The sequence below is a fragment of the Chlorella variabilis genome, assembly GCF_000147415.1.
Source record: "Chlorella variabilis unplaced genomic scaffold CHLNCscaffold_3, whole genome shotgun sequence".
Classification (NCBI taxonomy): domain Eukaryota; kingdom Viridiplantae; phylum Chlorophyta; class Trebouxiophyceae; order Chlorellales; family Chlorellaceae; genus Chlorella; species Chlorella variabilis.
In genome coordinates, this window is record NW_005435085.1 from 1,511,621 (window position 1) to 1,527,988 (window position 16,368).

General features: G+C 66.5%; 6 protein-coding genes across 6 annotated transcripts in view; 5 read left to right on the plus strand and 1 right to left on the minus strand.

Moving 5' to 3' along the window:
* Positions 1–79: 79 nt before the first annotated feature.
* Positions 80–2,760, plus strand: CHLNCDRAFT_7874 (hypothetical protein; the record flags this gene model as incomplete). Its single annotated transcript, XM_005850617.1, has 10 exons — positions 80–166; positions 298–513; positions 616–688; positions 785–921; positions 1,166–1,234; positions 1,405–1,535; positions 1,680–1,926; positions 2,035–2,143; positions 2,252–2,537; positions 2,667–2,760. Coding segments are annotated over 10 exons (1,449 nt in total), but the record flags the coding sequence as incomplete, so codon positions are not given.
* Positions 2,761–5,921: 3,161 nt separating this feature from the next.
* On the minus strand, positions 5,922–7,589 carry CHLNCDRAFT_19445 (hypothetical protein; the record flags this gene model as incomplete). Its single annotated transcript, XM_005850903.1, has 8 exons — positions 5,922–6,095; positions 6,217–6,299; positions 6,388–6,466; positions 6,580–6,660; positions 6,777–6,895; positions 6,998–7,181; positions 7,284–7,364; positions 7,470–7,589. Coding segments are annotated over 8 exons (921 nt in total), but the record flags the coding sequence as incomplete, so codon positions are not given.
* A 973-nt stretch (positions 7,590–8,562) lies between these two features.
* Positions 8,563–11,148, plus strand: CHLNCDRAFT_50380 (hypothetical protein; the record flags this gene model as incomplete). The annotated part of the gene is made up of 7 exons (XM_005850618.1): positions 8,563–8,697; positions 8,820–9,014; positions 9,153–9,244; positions 9,343–9,415; positions 9,531–9,646; positions 9,852–9,948; positions 10,084–11,148. 7 exons carry the CDS (start codon positions 8,563–8,565, stop codon positions 11,146–11,148), a joined length of 1,773 nt encoding a protein of 590 aa, XP_005850680.1.
* A 490-nt stretch (positions 11,149–11,638) lies between these two features.
* CHLNCDRAFT_50381 (hypothetical protein) lies at positions 11,639–12,941 on the plus strand (the record flags this gene model as incomplete). The annotated part of the gene is made up of 4 exons (XM_005850619.1): positions 11,639–11,699; positions 11,943–12,432; positions 12,587–12,668; positions 12,819–12,941. The coding sequence occupies 4 exons, from the start codon at positions 11,639–11,641 to the stop codon at positions 12,939–12,941; spliced, it is 756 nt and encodes a 251-aa protein (XP_005850681.1).
* Positions 12,942–13,770: 829 nt separating this feature from the next.
* CHLNCDRAFT_56941 (hypothetical protein) lies at positions 13,771–15,063 on the plus strand (the record flags this gene model as incomplete). The annotated part of the gene is made up of 4 exons (XM_005850620.1): positions 13,771–13,831; positions 14,052–14,526; positions 14,676–14,757; positions 14,861–15,063. 4 exons carry the CDS (start codon positions 13,771–13,773, stop codon positions 14,981–14,983), a joined length of 741 nt encoding a protein of 246 aa, XP_005850682.1. The 3' UTR covers positions 14,984–15,063.
* A 1,016-nt stretch (positions 15,064–16,079) lies between these two features.
* The window catches only part of CHLNCDRAFT_19955 (hypothetical protein), a gene marked incomplete at both ends in the record, with an annotated part of 3,023 nt that continues 2,734 nt past the window's right edge, over positions 16,080–16,368 (plus strand). Inside the window, one exon of the mRNA XM_005850621.1 lies at positions 16,080–16,319. Within this exon, the coding sequence (XP_005850683.1) occupies positions 16,080–16,319 (240 nt within the window). The remainder of the gene's footprint in view (positions 16,320–16,368) is intronic.

Consider the following 16,368-nt stretch of genomic DNA (forward strand, 5'->3'; position numbering starts at 1 on the left):
CCAATTGAACACCGCCATTGGCCTCTGACGCTCATGCACAATGGATAGCGATATCGTTCTGGGCCTCAACGAAGTGCCCTCCCTCAATCAAGTGCTGCGCGCACTCAAACGGGAGGAGGGCTCGCTGTACAACTGCGTGGCCAGCATAGCAGACGATGCGCTCTTCGTGCAGCAGGCAAGCCGCAATGGAGCAACAGCATTGGCTCTGCCGTCACCGCCGCCGCCGCTATCGCCGCCGCCGCCACGGGTTGCCTTTGCCTCAGCCCTGGCCTCCCCTGTCCCGCCCCCTCCCACCAGGTGGCGGCCCTGTACCCCTCGCTCCCTCTCTTCCCCAACCTGCGCTGCGGGGTGTGGTATGTGCGGCCGCCGATCGAGGACTCCTGTTACTTTAAGTCGACCGATGGGCACAACGGAAACTGGAGCTTCTCCGCCATCCGCCTCAACCTGAACCTGGCAGAGGCGGCGGCGGCAGCGGGCGGCTGCCTCGTCGTGGATGCCACCAAGCGCGGCAAGGTGCGCAGGGGCCGCGGGTGTCGCAGGGTTGCGTGTGCACGTCAGCGGCAGCTGGAGGCAGCTGCCCCTGGGCAACCACCCCTCTCACCTCCCTTGCTGCAGCGTTTCCCTGATGCCATGTCCAAGACCGTTCCCATGTGGGCAGCAGTGATGAACCGTGCGGTGCAGCAGCTGCGTCACGGCACCGCTGGGGCGGCGCCCGCAGCGCCGGGACAAAGCGCGGAGGCAGCCCAACCAGCAGCAGGTGGCAGTGGAGGAGAGGCGGCGCCAGCGGGGGCCCCAGCGGCCGTTCCGGCGGCAGACGAGCGGCCCTGGGACTGCGATGTGCATCTGCCAGCCTGGGTGTCGGCAAATGAGGCCAACAGCATCCGCCAGCTGCTGGAGGGATGGGTGGACCGGCTGCTGGAGGTGCGGCTAAGATTTCGTGTGTGTGTGTGTGTGTGTGTGTGTGTGTGTGTGGACAGCGGTGGTGGTTGGCGGGGATTCGGATGAAGGGGATACAGCCTGTTGAGAAGTGGCAGCTGCGGTTGGATGCGCGGCGGCAGCTGGCCTGACCGATGGCATGGCACTGAGTACACAGTAAGTCCTGCCCACCTGCCTAATTAGCCCAATTGGGCATGCCATGCCTCTCCCTCTCCCTCCACCCGAGCAGGTGGGCGCCGACCTTTCTGCCCTGGCAGCCACCCTGCGCAAGCCGCTGCGCTGCATGTGGGTCAGCCAGGTGAGCGGGAGATCGGTGCCTGCTGCCAGAGCTGGCCCAACCCTGTCTGTGCATGGCTCGACCTCCTGCTGCTGCCAGGCAGCCTTCTTGCCTGGCCATCGCTGCCGCGTGCTCTGGCACATGCACAGCGTGTGTGGTACTGCCTGCTGCCCGGTGTTGTACCGCCGCAGGACAGCCGCATCTGGCTGGACTCTGTGGCGGGTGCCGCCTCCCTTCCCTTCACCCCCATCATCCTCGTGGGCGCCTCCGCCACCACCGCCCGCCAGCGCCGCTGCCTCACCCTTCCGCCAGGCAAGCCCGCGTGCCTGCCCCTCTGCTCCCGTGCGCCGTTGTTGACATGAATCTACGGGGCCAAGGGCGCCAGCTGGCAGGGCCTCTACACTGCTGACCTGCATGTGTGCCTGGTGCTGGCGCCTGCAGGCCAGGAGGGCGAGGAGGCGCTGAGCGTGACCTACAGCTACTTCCCAGGGGCCGCGGATGATGAGGAGTCGTGGGCCTGTGGGCTGACGCCGCAGCTGATGTGGCGCCACCTGCGCGCCCTGCTGGCGGCCGGGCCAGCCGGCATCGAGGCGCTGGTGCGGCAGCTGGTGGAAGAGCAGCAGCAGCAGGCTCAACCCCAGCAGCAGCAGCAGCAGCACCAGGTCTCAGCGGCACTGCAAGCTGCCAGCTTGCCTGGCGGGGAGCAGCAAGTCGTCGGCCCGCCCGCGGGGTTGCTGCCGGCGCCAGGCAGCACCGCAGGCAGCGAAGCACCGCAGCAGCAGCAGGGCGCCGCCAGGCCGCTTCACGACCTGCTGCCGCAGGGCTGCCTGCCAGCACAGGCGGCGACTGTGCAGCGGCTGGGTGGCGGCATTTACCTGCTGGGCAGCACAGGCCTTGCCATCAGCGGCGCAGCAGCAGCAGCAGCCCCGGGTGTCTGGCAGTACGCCGACGCTGTGCTGCACCTGGGGACAGTACCGCTGGCAGGCATGCAGCACGAGCCGCAACCGGCAAGCCAGCAGCACCAGCAGCAGGACAAAGCGCCTGGCAGCAGGCACGACTGCAGCAGCCGCCTGAGCGACGGCCCCGCTGCCGCGCTCGCCTCCTGCCGCTACTGCTGGCTGCCAGTGCGCAGCAGCAAGCTCGAGCGGCACTCGCTGCTGCAGCAGCTGCCCGCCGTGCTGCGCTGCGCGCGGGCGCAGCTGCAGCAGGGCCGGCGGCTGCTGGTGTGCTGCGACAGCGGGCTGGACGTCTCGGTCTGCGTGGCGGTGGCGTGCCTGCTGGCCTTCTACCGGCTGCACGAGCAGCCCGGCGGCGGCAGCCGCCTGTCTCCAGCCTGGGTGGGGCCCGGCATTACACTGGCCGACGGCAGCAGCAGCCAGCAAGGCGCCGCCGCGCGGCCTGGCCTAGGCATGCCAGAGCCGCTGCCGCCGGTGGTGGGCTCCCTCGGCTTCAGCAAGCTGGCTGTGCGGCAGCACCTGGCTGCGGTGTCGGCCCACTACCCCGCCGCACGCCCCACCCGCGGCTCCCTGCGCCAGGTGTTCAACTTCTTCCTGGAACAGCTGGGCAGGGGCCAGGCGGCGGATGGCGAGGGAGAGGCGTGAACGGCTGAGCAGCGGGCGCTGCGTTCCTGTAAGAACAGTATGGTAACCGCCGCGCCAGCTGCCATCGGCTTTACAACGCCGTTTCGTCAGGCTGCAGAGATCCGTGGTCAAATCGCAGGGTTCGGTAGTGGCAGCGCGGGGTAGGCAAAGGGTCCAAAGGTTGTGGTGAGGCTTGCAGGGGCGGGGGCCGGCGGCGCATGCGGGCCCTGCACAATGTGCGGACCAGGCTGGCCATCGTGCAGGGGTGGGCAGGGCCCGGTGGGCAGCCAAGAGGCAGGTGAATCAATGCAGGGACGGGACTGGCTAGAGTACAGACACAACACAATACAGGGGAGAAGGAAGAAGGCACGGGAGGAAAGCGCAGTGCAAGGGGAGGGGCCAGAGGGAGGGCCTCCGAACGCCGACACCGTCTTTCCGCAGATATCTCCGCGCCGTGACAACAGGCAACCACCGGGCAGGCGGCAGGTGCAGCCTCCTCCACGCGCTGCATGCCAGCCGCTGCAGCCAAGGCAGCGGCGGTCGGCGGGGGCGTGGGGCCTCACGCGCTGGCGCCCGCCGCGGCGCCGCCGCTGCTGCCGCCGCCAGTCAGCTTGGCCACCAGCTGCTGCACAAACTGCTTCACCGCCTGGAACAGCGCCAGCAGGCGGGCCAGCAGCAGGGCCAGGAAGGTCTGCTGCTGCTGCTCGCTGGCGGCCCCCGCAGAGGCCGCCGCCTGCTCCTGCGCCTTCTCAACCGCCTCCGCCTGCACCGGGGCGGCGCGTCGCAAGCGGGCACGGGCGTAAATGCAACGCAAATCTCTGCCGCGCGGCGTCATGCACACACAAGAAACAATGCAGCACGGCATAGCGACGAAGCGGCAGCTGTGGACGGCGCGGCGCAGCACGGCCCTGCAGCGCGGCGTGCAGCACGCCTACAGCGCGGCGCATTTTCTTTGTTGCAGCACACGCACCAGGTTCTGCAGGATCTTGTCGCTCTTGGCCAGCAGCTCCGCCTCGGTGGCCTGCTTGGCCTTGTACCCCTCCCACAGCCCCTCAATCTTGGCCTGGTAGCTGGTCAGGGTCTCGGTCACCTGGGCGGGAGAGGAAGGGAGGGAGGCGGGGTCATGCGTCGATGTTGCTGGGCTTGTGCTTGCAGCCGGTACGACCCTGCCAGTCAGAAAAGCAGCTTGCGACGCAGGCGCGGCTGGCAACGTAGAGGCCAGTCCTAAGCAGGCAAGGGTCAGAATCGGCAGGGCCGCAGCAAGCCAGCGCTGCAATAGACGGAAACCCAGTCGGGCAGCTGGGGAAAGCGAGGCGGCGGCGTCCCCAACGCCCCTCCCACCACCACCCTCCCCGCACGTTGTTGGAAGCGGCGGCCACCGCAGGCTCCGCCTTCTTCGCGACCTCGGTCACCGCCTCGGCGGCCGCCGCCGCAGCCTCTGCCACTGCGGGCGGCGGGCGCGGCGGGGCGGGCGCCGCCTGCGTGGCCGCCAGCCTGGTAAAGGCGTCAGACACGGCCTTGTCGGCGGCGGTGGCCTCCGGGGCGTCGGGGCCCACGGGGGTGGCCGCCACGGGAGCGTCGGCGGTCATGGCGTCCAGGACGGCGGCGGCGGCACTGGGGCGGGAGCCCTGCACGCGCGTCGCCTCCACCTCAATGTCTTCGGGCCGCCCGCCCTCGTCGCTGCTGCGCCAGGCCTTGATCCAGTCCTGGACTTGCTGCGGGGGCGCAGCAGGGGGCAGCGGGGGGTACTGTGAGATGAGGAGCAGTACGGTGAGAGGCAAGCGGGTACGGTGAGGTGAGGAGATGGGTGGGCGGCGCATGCACGCACGCGCAAGAGCCGCCTGGGAGTGCCCTGGACACATGCGTCGTGCCCGGCGCGGCGGTCGGATGCACGAGCAGCAGAACATCGAGACAGCACTGGCAAGGCCAGCCAGTGGCAGCAGCAGCTTTGGGCAAGCGGAGCTGGCAGTCTGCAGCCGGCGCACCCGCGTCGCCTCCTGCACCGTCATCCCCGGCTTGACAGCGTCGCCGTTGGGGGCGGCGCGCGCGGGGGCGGCAGCCCGCGCAGGCGCCGCGCCCTCGGCCGTCTTCTTCACGGCAGCCACAGCGGCGGCGGCCGCCTGCTGCAGCTCGGCCTTGATGTCGCCCATCTCCATGGCGGCCGGAGCGGCGGCGGCGGCGGCGGCGGCCGGCGCGGCGGCCGCGGCAGCTGCCACCGTCGCCGCGGCAGCCTGGCCGCTGCTCACGATGTCCTTCACCAGCAGGTCGGCGGCCGGGGCGGCGGAGGCGGGCGCGGGCGCGGCAGCCGCGGGCGCGGCGGCGGCGGCGGCGGCCGGCTCGGCCGCTGCGCTGGTCTCGCGGTGCAGGGCCAGGGAGGAGCCCGAGGCCAGGGCTGTGACTGCACCCACACCGATGAGGGTGAGGCCAAACTGCTGGGTCTGGTAGGCGATCAGGGCGGCAGTGGCGGGGTCGACGGCGGTGGGCGGCGGCGCCAGCACGCGGCGGCGGGAAGGGCGGGCGGCGGCGGGGGTAGGCAGGCGGGCGGGCCTGCGGCGGCGAGGTTTGCACTTGTGAGGCATGTATCTGTGTAATTGGCGGGTGTCAGGCGCCAGCGATCGCTGGAACAGACCACGAGGGGCTGGATAGCTTTGCGCTCATGTGCGGGACCGCTGCCTCTGCTGCCCTCTGCGCACCTTGAAAGAGCACGCGGGGCGATGGCAGCCCCGAAGGCGCTGCCAAGCGCTGCAGAGGAGCTCATTGTGTTTCCCTGCCGATTTGAAAACGCTGCACCTGATGGCCGGCGCGCAGCCCACTTGCACGCGAGCGACTGAGTGTGGTGGATGGGAGGGCAGCGTGCGGGCGATGCGATGTTTCAGAGCCCTAGCGGCCATGCAGGCAGCGCACACCGTGCATAGCATGCCGCCATCACGCCCGCCGGCCGCATGCAAATGCTGCCCTGCATCCCCACACTGCTGCATGCTGTGATTTTTCAGTCCTTACAATCCAAACAGGAACTTGCACAAATCAATGCACAGTACAGGCAGGGTTGAAGCAATACACAACCTGGTGTGGTCTGATCTCGTCGCTGCCCAGCATCTCTCAACATTCCATCACACACTGCGCCATCACTACATGCTCACAAACAGTTCCCTGTCGCCCACTGGCTGCAGGACGCGGTTGTTAATGCGGGCGCCGGAGGGGATGCGGCATGTCAACTGCGAATGCGGGGCCCCCCCGTTGACAACGCAGGCGGCTGGCGCCTCTTCGACTGTGGTGCCAAGGATGGCCTGTAAGCCTTGCACCTGCAGCCAGCCATGCACGGAGAAGCCAAGCACGTGAGCTTCCCGTGCTGCAGTATTCAGCGTGTACAGTGGAACGGAGGCCAGCCGTGTCTGTGTGCCCCTCAACAGCTGAGGCGCCCACCTGGCTGGCGCTCAGCTCTGCCTTGGGGGTCACAAAGACGTGCCAGGCCACCGACTCGCTGCAGGGCGGGGTGGTCAGGGAACCTGCAGCACGCAGGGCAGGACACGGCTGGCTCGCACGGCTTGCTCTCAAACCCCCTTCTCCTTTCTTGAAACCAGCAGCTCTGCTCACCATTGTATGCCACATATGTGAGATCCTCGGGGAGCAGCGAAGAGAGATCCAGTGTCGCGCCAGGCAGATGCGTGGCAGCCTGCAGCATGGGTTTCGGATGGGACGCAGCTGTCAAATAGCTGTGGTGGATGAGGCTGGGAGCAAGGCACCGCTCCTGGCAGAATTCCTTGCCTCCATGCCTGCAGCGCTCACCGCTGCCCCCACGGTGTCGGGCACATTGGAGAGGATGGTGTCGAGATAGGGCGCGCCAGGAGCATACACATCAGGGTTGTACTGCAGCAGCTGGGGGGGCATCCATTGCGTTGGCACAAGGCGCAGGCTGAAAACCAGGCGTGAGTTTCAGCGCAGGCACGAGGCCGCCAAGCGGCAGGCCACCTTTGCCCCCACACCTTCAGCAGCACGCCAAAGACGGCCAGGCAGGGGGCGGCGTTGCAGGGCTCGGGCACCTCCGCGCCCGTGCTGTTGTCCACAGCAGTCACAATGTGCAGCTCCAGGGGGCAGGCGTCGCCTGCGGCCCGCGAGGATGCTTGCGGCGCTCAGGCAGACGGCAGCGCGACACGGCAGACACCTCCCCACCTGGCAAGCGCAGCACACCCCGCCATCCACGCACCGTCCATCACGTGTTCGCAGGCGCTGTGCCAGTGGATCTGGAAGGGCTTGAACGGGATCTGGAATAGCTTTGGGGGCGGGCCGGTGGGGGTGGAGTAGAGGGCAGCGGGGTCATAGATGGAAGCCCAGCCGGTTCCCAGGATGGGCACGCTTGCATTCGACCCATCCAGGTCGTCCCATTCCACCTGCGCAGGAGCAGTTTTGCATTGTTGATAGGGAGCAGCAGCTGTGATGACTGAAATGCACCCGGCAACCTGTGCCTGCGCAGCCTTGTGCCTCCTGCCCACCTGCACAGTGCGGCCGGTGTTGAAAATCCGTAGACCAAGGGCGACCCCAAAGTTCAGCGACGCGCGCGCCTCAGGCGGCAGCTCCGCGCTCAGGTCTGCGCACAGATCAGCAAACCAGCCTGTCAGGGCCACAAGCATCCCTACACGGTGCCAGGGGCATGCACTATCATGAGAGCGCAAGCACACAGCAGGCGCCAACTCACTGCCGGTCACAATGCCGATCGGCGACTGATGGCTGCCGTCAGCGCACACTCCAGGCCAGTCGCTGCCACCCTCGGCGTAAGTCCAAGCCGGCGGCGCAGCGGCGGCAGGGCTGCTGGGCTGCAACGGCAGCCAAAGGAAAGGGCCGGGGCAGCAGGGCGAACTTCAGCGCTGCCATAACCGCCGGCAGCGCGAGCAGCGCTGGTGAAGGGCAGTGGGCAGGCCAAACCCTACTGTGTGGCATCTGTCAGGCACCCAGTGCTGCTGAACGCACCTCGGCAAGCAGCCTGCCGTGGTGGAAGTGCTGGGTGCCGCAGGCGTCGGCCAGCGGTGGCAGCAGGGCAGCGACGGCAGCCGCCGCCAGGAGCAGGCAAGGAACTGAGGTTGGCATGGGGCGCCTGCAATCAGCAGACACCAGTGCGGCCAAGGGCTCAGCGCAGAAAGCCGAGCAGGCACAGGCCTAGCTCACAGTGTCTGCAACTTATCAAGCCACGATAACGCCCACAGACCAACCTGTTGGAGGGTGACATAAGAGAGAGAGAGAGTGCTGTGCACAAGGGCAGGTTTTAGGGTCCTCCTCATTGAGATAACATGTTGGAGGATTGGTGTGATCTGAGTTGGCAGGAAAGAACCAGCATGAGCAGCATGGGGAGTGGAAAAACTTCCCAACCATGAGATTGTTTAAGCCCTGTGAGAGCAGCAACAACCAGCTAAGAGCCAGCACAGCATCGTGCATGCCGGCGCAGACCGGTGCACACCGGCTACAGCCCTGCTTGCTGTCTGTTCCACGCTGAGATGCGAGCATCCTGCCTCCTCTCAGCATGATTGACCAAGCAAAGAGGCATGGCAGCGGCAGGGTGGCCTTCCCTGCGGTGCTCTAGCACGCCCCGGCGCCTCGACACCTCAGCGTCGCCGCCGACGCCAGGCACAAGGAAAATTCTGACCGAACGCATCCAACTTATGCCATACTGATTTGATCGCTTTGTACCATGTGTGGAAGGCGGTAGCTTCGCCTAGGGGGCTGCACTTGTGAGACCAGAGTGTTCCCCTGCCTGACTCTAGCCGGGGCTCCCGAGCGATGGACATACTGTTCCTGCGCGAGCCTGAGGCCAGCGGTGGTGCCGCCGAGGGCCTGGGCAGCGAGTCCAGACTGCTGCAGGAGCTGCAGGACACGCTGGGGCAGCTCAAGCAGGCCCTGCACGCCGCGCTGCTGGTGGGAACTGCGAAGGGATCCATGCAGCTGATGCCGGCGGGCTTGATGGCCCACTGCCGCCGCCACCGCCGCCACCTGCCGCTGCTGAACGCCTGCTCCTGCTCTTGCGTGCCCTGTTGCAGGGTTCGCGCAGCAACAGCAAGGAGGCAAGGCAGTGGCTGATCAACAGCATCGCGGGCCTGGGCATCCAGCACGCGGCCACCAAGCGGCGGCGCTTCACGCAGTTCCTGCCGGGCGGCGCCGCCTGCCGCGGCGCAGAGCACCAAGCGCTGGGCCTGGCTGCGCTGCAGTTGCTCTTTGAGGCGGCCCCCGCAGAGGTGGGTGCTCGCTTGGGCGCGACCTTGGACCCAGGGACGCTCCCCGTAACCTGGCCACGATCCGCTGGCTCTTCACCTGCCTGCCTTGCTGCTTGTGCCTGTGTCACCCGCCTACCCGGCCCACCAACCCCGCTGCAGGTGGGCGCGCTGGTGGCCCAGGACGCCTCCCTGCTGCGTCGCTTCTTCAAATCAGACCCCAAGCGGGGGCCCCTGTGGTTTGGCCACTTCAGGTGCGCAGCAGCCGCGCCGCCGCCCCAACTCCTGGGAATTCCGTGGCGCCGCCCGCGTGCCCATACCCCGTGCCCCTGGTGCTGTGCTGCCGCTGCAGCATGGAGGGCATGCGGCGGTTCAAGTATGGAGCGGCGGCACTGGCCAAGTACGCCCTGACCAACCGGGCAGAGGTGCGCCGCCCAGCCTGCGACTGCGTCACGAGTTCTGTTGCAATTTTGGGCAACCAGCAGCCAGGGCCTCCCCGGCTGCACGGAGGCTGATGGCCCGGCCCGCCGCCCTGCGCAGGTGTGGCACCTGCTGGCGTGGCAGGGGCGGCACCCGCAGGCGCCGGTGGCGGTGGCACAGCGCACCCACTACTTTTCGGAGCTGGATGTGCCCCGCACGCTGCGTCACCTGATCAGGTGGGCGCAGGCCGCTGGCTGCTGCTGGTTGAGGACGGGGCGGGGTGGCCTGCGGGGCTCCCAGGCAGAGGCAGCCGCTGCTGGCACGCGGCTGCCGAAGCACCATGCTGCGGGGTTGCCGAGTCTCAATTGTCCTATTTGTCGTGAACCTGTCTGCTGGGCCTGCCCCTCGGCTCACCACACCCTCCACCTCCTGGCCCGGCAGGGAGTGCCCCGACTTTTGGGGCAGCCGCGAGATGCGGAGCAGCGTGGAGACCGGCGCCGCGCAGCTGCTGGCACTGGATCCTGTCTTTTGGAGCCGGGTGAGGCGAACAGCACGCCCCTCCTCCTCGCCGCTGGTGCTGGTGGCACGGCCGCTGCCGCTGCCCTGCTTCCGCTGCTGCTCATGTTTTTGGTGTGACTGTCTTGGTGCGGTCCCGTGCCGGTATGGCCTGCAGGAGCTGCTGAGGTGGCTGGAGGACAGGCACAGCGCCAGCGGCAGCCGCCTCTACACCGAGCTGTGCCGCTGCCTGGAGGCGGGGCCCTGGCGGCTGCACTGCCAGCGCCTGCTGCAGCTGCTGCCGCAGCACGACTTGCTCCCATTTGCGACCGGCCTGCTAGATAGCAGCAGGCTGCCCGGTGACGGGGGCTGGAGCGGAGGGCAGCGCAGCGGGCAGGCGGCGGGCTCAGATGCGGCGGCGCCAGGCCAGCCCAGCGCCTGGCTGGTGTTCCGCAGGGTGCAGTGGCAGTCTCTGGACCAATTGATGCTGGCGGCGGCGATGGGCTGCTGCCTGCCGCTGCTGCTGCGCCTGCTGCGGGATGAGGAGATGGCAGATGAGGAGCAGCAGGTGGATCGCCTGGTGCGGCAGCTGCTGCAGCTGGGGCGCCCGCCCGAGCAGCAGGCGGCGGTCGTGGCCGAGCACTGGCAGCTGCGGCGGCGCCTGCGGCGGCAGCGCTCAGCGGCGGTCGAGGCAGAGCTTCAGGAGCTGCTGCTGCTGCACCTCTTTGCCGCCGCCTTTCTTGTCCAGCATCTGAGCCGCGGGAACAGGAGCGAGGCGGAGCAGCTGCAGCAGCTGCTGACCGCCAGCGGCCTGGGGTGGCAGCTGGAATCGCCCGCTGGGGCCAGCAGTGCGCACCGCCAGCGCAGCGGCAAGAAGCGCAAGCACAAGAAAGCGCGGCGCAGCAAGCGCAGCGGGAAGAAGCGCAAGCGCCGCAGCAGCAACAGCAGCAGCAGCAGCAGTGGAAGTGAGGAGGGCGGCAGCAATGGCAGTAGCTGTGGTGACGAGTTGGACGGCGTCAGCACCGGCCTGATGGGCCCACACTCAGGCCTGTTTGGAGGCCCTGCCGACAGCGAGCAGGAGCAGTGGCGGTGGTGCCTGATGCAGCCACAGCGAGGCGACGATGGAAGCGACGGCGTCCCTGTTGCTGATGCGCCAGAGGCTGTCAGCAGCCTTGAGCTGGTTGACGGCGTCGCCACGGCGGCAGGCACGGCATATGTTGACTGGCTGTTTGCCGCCAGTTAGACCTTGGTGGCTCAGTCGCTACAGCAGCGCCATAAATGGGCCCTCGTATTGTGTTCAAATTGGTGTGTGGGAGCACTGTAATGCCTTGCCCCACTGCCACAGGCGCCTGTCAGCAGCCCGTAGGCCTCAACTGCGAACGGGGCATGGCGCCACCGACGCCCTGCCCTGCGCCCCCTCTCGGCGCGTCCTGGCCCTGCTACAGCTTAGGCCGGTTCTCTGGGCCCTCCTCCGTCCTGGCGCCACCGCCTCAAACACGGTGCGTTTTACCCCAGGGAAACCAAGCAGGCAGTTGGAAGCCAGTGGGAAGCTGCAGCCTTGCATGAGCGAGCTTCCACGCGGTTTCATGATCTGGGAGCTATAAAAGCTGGCGCTGATTGCCATTTTAGTTAAACATTCTCCTCCGACTCTCTTCTGAGCAGCTTTGGCGCTCTCCTCTCCTCCTACCACCACCCACCACCCCATCTTCCCTGGTCCTGCGCTCAACTCCGCAATGCGCTCCTCTATGATGGGTTTCGCCTTTGCGGCGGCAGTCCTCTGCCTGATGGTTGGAGGTAAGCTCTCCAGCCTTGCGGCCTTGCTTTGCCGCCATGCTTGTTGGCCCGCCGCCATCACCCACCCGCCTGGCAGTGGCAGCAGGCTACCTGCAGCTGGCAGCCTGGCGCTGCAGCCAGCAATCCTGACTGCATGCGGGCTACCTGCCAGCCAGTGGCCGCTGCCGCGGCCGGTTTCCACCCGCTATGGCACGCTGGCCCATACCTGAGCCCAACCACCCTGCGTGTTCCCTCCCCCTGCAGGCGCCGCCGCCGGCTGCACGGAGGGCAAGCACGGCTGCGTGGACTGCTACAACAAGTGGAAGTGTCAGAAGTGTGCCGACGGATGGCTGCGCCACCCAAAGGGCTACTGCGTGCCCTGTGCCGGCTCCAACGGCGCCTGCCAGGAGTGCCGCTGGTATCGCCGGACGAAGTGGTGCACGGAGTGCAGCGACGGCTTCTTCCTCAAGAACGGCAAGTGTGCGCCCTGCCCCAAGGGCTGCTCCGAGTGCTACAACAAGAGGGGGAAGGCATTCTGCACCGCCTGTGAGCACGGCTTCAAGCGCAAGAACGGCAAGTGCGTCCCCCTCACTGGCAACCCCAGCCCCACCGTCTGCCCCACCACCCCCGTCTGGCGCACCGACACTGTCTTCGGCTGGGACCCTGTGTACGGCAAGAACAGTGCTGGCGCCTGCGTCAAGTGCACCGGGGGCGGCAACCACAAGGAGTGGTGCAAGGCCTGCGACGGCGACGCGTGAGTAGCGGCTGCATTTTGCGACAGGGGGAGCGACAGGGGGATTGGAGGCTTCCCTGTTGCTGCTGCCGTCTGCCAACCTGCTGCCTTGCCTTTCTTGTGGCTTCTGAGGTGCGCTGAAACCGGCTGCCGCTCCACTCCCTCCCTTGTGCAGGCCCCATGTCTGCACTGTCTGCGAGGACGGCTCCACCAACAAGTTCCCCATGTACATCGGGGTTGGCGGCACCTGCGAGTTTGTGAGTGGAGCTGCTGCCCTCTGCTGTGTCTGCAGCGCCTGCCTGCCTCCAGCCTGCCAGCCTGCCAGCCTGCCAGCCTGCCAGCCCTCCTTTAATCACGTTGTTGAGCCCCCTCTGACGCTCAGCTCCCTCCCGCCCCCGCTGCTGCAGTGCTCCCAGGCCCACTTTGGCTGCCTGTCCTGCGAGAACGGCTCCGGCGACTGCCTGCTCTGCGACGCTGCCCAGAACTACTACTCTGATGGCCACGGCGGCTGCGTGTGGCAGCAGCCCTGATTTCGTGACGACACCGCCATGAAGCTTACCCCCAGCGACGTGCCTCCAAGTTCACCAGCTTCCCCTGCCTCCTTCCCTCCTGCTTCCCTCTTCCACCTGCATCTGTCGCCTCCCAATTTTGCCCCCCTCGATGCCCTGATTGATTCCTGCGCACTCCTCCAGCCATCCTGATCTGTCAGTCATTTATCTGTCCCCTACAACTTTGCCCTTCCTCCACATTTTGCCTGAAGTGTAGACCGTTCTTGTAACAGAACACACAACATTATCGGTGCCTGGAGGGCTGGCGCTCTGGGGTGGTCATGCGCTCTTCCTGGCACAGCCTTTTCGGCTCTGCATTGCATCGGCATGCTGGGTGGCACCGGCAGCAGCGCCGCGAGCGACGACAGGCCCGTCAGGCCGAGCAGCAGTGAAACTTGTAGGCCTTGCCGCGGTGCCAGGTCCAGAGGTATGGGAGTGCCAACGTGGCACTTCCTCTGGGGCAGGTGCGCCAGGAGCGGGGGACATTGCGGCGCCGCCGCCCTCCCTGCAAGGCGCCTCTGGGTCTCGGCCCTCCCGCCCCCGACCGGTTGCTGTAGTGCTCAGCTTGGTCGACCGGAGCTTTGGTTTAAACAGCTTCGCTGAAGCCACTGGGCAGCCGGTAGCTGACGTGTGGAGATTGAGCTCAATCAGCTCCTCTTTGACGCGTTCAAAGAGACTGAAAGGCCGTGTTTCCCTCACTGCTGGGCGGCATTCCCTTCCCTCCGCTCCTCAGCCGCTCCTTGCCCTCGGCTGGCCGCGCCCCGGTCTTGCCTACCCCGCACAGCGCTTGTTTACCGTCCAGCGACCCACCATGCACTCGTCTATGATGCGCCTTGCCCTTGCGGCAGCAGTCCTGTTCCTGATGGCTGGAGGTGGGCGCCCTCGCCCGCCCTGCCGCCATGGGGGCCTTGCATGGGCCGAGCGTGCCCCTCGCTTGCCGCCACAACAGCCTGCATCTGTAGCAGCGGCAGCCGCAGCAGCTTCCGACACACCTGCGCCCCTCTGTCCCGCCACCGCCCGCCGCCGTCGCCGCCGCCGCTGATTCCCATGCTGCGCTGACCCGCCGAAATTGGCGTCTGTTGGCTGCTGCAGGTGCCGCGGCCGCATGCAGGCAGGGCAAGAATGGCTGCGTCAAGTGCTTCAAGAACAAGTGCGGGAAGTGCGCCAGAGGCTGGCTCAAGCACCCCAAAAACGTCTGCCTGCCCTGCCGCCGCTTCGGCTGCAAGACGTGCAAGTGGGATAAAGCCGCTGTGTGCACCAGCTGCGCCAAGGACTTTTGGCTCAAGGCAGGCAAGTGCCGTAGCTGCCCCAAGGGCTGCTCCGAGTGCTACAACAAGAAGGGGAAGGCACACTGCACAGCCTGCGACCGTACTTACAAGCTCGTGGGAGGCAAGTGCGTACGCCGAGGAATCGTGGCCACCTGCCCCCCACTTCCCGTGCCCGTCTGGCGCACCGACACCGTCTTCGGCTGGGACCCTGTGTACGGCGTGAACAGCGCCGGCGCCTGCGTCAAGTGCACCGGGGGCGGCAACCACAGGGAGTGGTGCAAGGCCTGCGACGGCGACGCGTGAGTAGCAGCTGCATTTTGCGACAGGGGGAGCGACGGGGATTGGAGGCCACTCTGTTGCCGTCTGCCTGACCACCGCGTGTGTCCTACTGGCCTATGCATGGAACTGCTTACAACCCACCCTCCTTCCCCTTTGGTACTGCTCACAGCCCGGGCTTCTGCACGCTTTGCGAGGACGGCTCCACCAACAAGTTCCCCATGTGGCTCGCAGCTGGGGGTGCCTGCGAATTTGTGAGTGGCGCTGCTGCCCTGGTTCCTCAGATGCCTGCACTCAACAGGGCCGCGCTCTGATTCACGGCCCCTCCCATGCCTGGTCCCGCACCTGCTACCGCAGTGCTCCAACAGGCATGGCGACGCCTGCCTGCGGTGCGAAGACGACAGCGCCGACTGCCTGGAATGCGATGCCTCCAAGGGGTACACGCTTGTTGACGGCGACTGCGAGCAGATGCTACCTTGACCGGCAGACCTGACCTGCTGTGCTGCCTCAAGGCGTGATGCTCACCTGCCCTGCTTCCCAGATCATAACACGAAAGTCAGCCCCCCTCCTCCGAAAGATATGATACCCTAAACTCCTTCTGCACCGTTTCTGTCTGCACATCCACATCCTGTCCGAGCACCATTTCAGCATGCTTCAACCCAACGGCCCTGGTTTTCCTTCCTTGGATTTTGCCCCAAACATGTACATGAATTGTCCCTCCTGTGAGGTTGCATTAAATCAACAACACAACTGATGGGATGGACGAGTGATTGTGCCACCAGAGAGGCATGTGTCTGCGGCCAGATCCATAGGAGAGCACCGTTGTTACCTGCCCCCCCAGTACCGAAGCGCACTTGGAAGCCCCGTGTGGGGCCTGGCGGGCAATGGGTCCTGCATCAAGTGCATGTCGCCCGGCCAAAGCTGGTGAGTCAGTGGCAGTGCTGCCCTGAAGCGCCTGCCTCCTATCTGATCTCTGTTCGACTGCCTGCCTTCCCTCCCTGATTGTTGTCTCCTGTGACCTGATCCCTTCCTGCCTGTACCCACTCGGCAGATGTTCCAACTGGCTGCATCTGCATCTCACGAGCCCTGCCTTCACCTGCGCCTGTTGCTGTTGCGCATTGCGGGTTGTGCGTCCTGTGAGATCTCCACTGGCAACTTCTGGGACTGCTATTGGCGCATAGTGTACTGGCCGGATGGCAAGGGCGGCTGCAAGTTTGTGCCATTGCCATGAATGGCAGCGCTGGGGCACTGTTGCAGCATGCCGGCTGCTCCCACCTCCAGCCTGGCGGGACCTGTCGGCGGCTTCCATCAATGTCCTCTGTTCATTGCTTCAGCTCTGTATAGCACCGCTCTGCCTTCCGATTGCCTTGGCGTCAGCCGCATGCGCTGTGCTTGTATTTGCCTCCCTCACGTTAGTCGGCGCTGATCGTCGTGCATCACCAGCGAGTTTACTACAGTGCGATGGCAGCAGCCGCAGCGAATGGGGTGCCGGAGGCAGCGGCCCAGGTGAGGCAATCGCTGGATGCGGCGGCTGTGCTCGCTTCACAAGCTCCAGCAGTGGCCGCGATGCCAATGCATGGCAGCGGGAGGGCAGGCGGCGCGGCACCTCGTCCCGCCGCTCCACCCCGCCGCCTGCCACCGCCGCCCGCCGCAGGCTGTGCTGGTGCCCAGCGAGCAGCTGCCAGAGGATGCGCCCACGATACGTGGCTACGACTTCAACCAGGGCTGCGACTTGGATGGCCTGCTGGAGTCGATGATGCGCACGGGGCTGCAGGCCACTGCGCTGGGGCAGGCTATCCATGAAGTGAACCGCATGGTGGGTTGGTGGTTTGCTGGGGGGGGGGGGGGCCATGGGACTGTTCTAT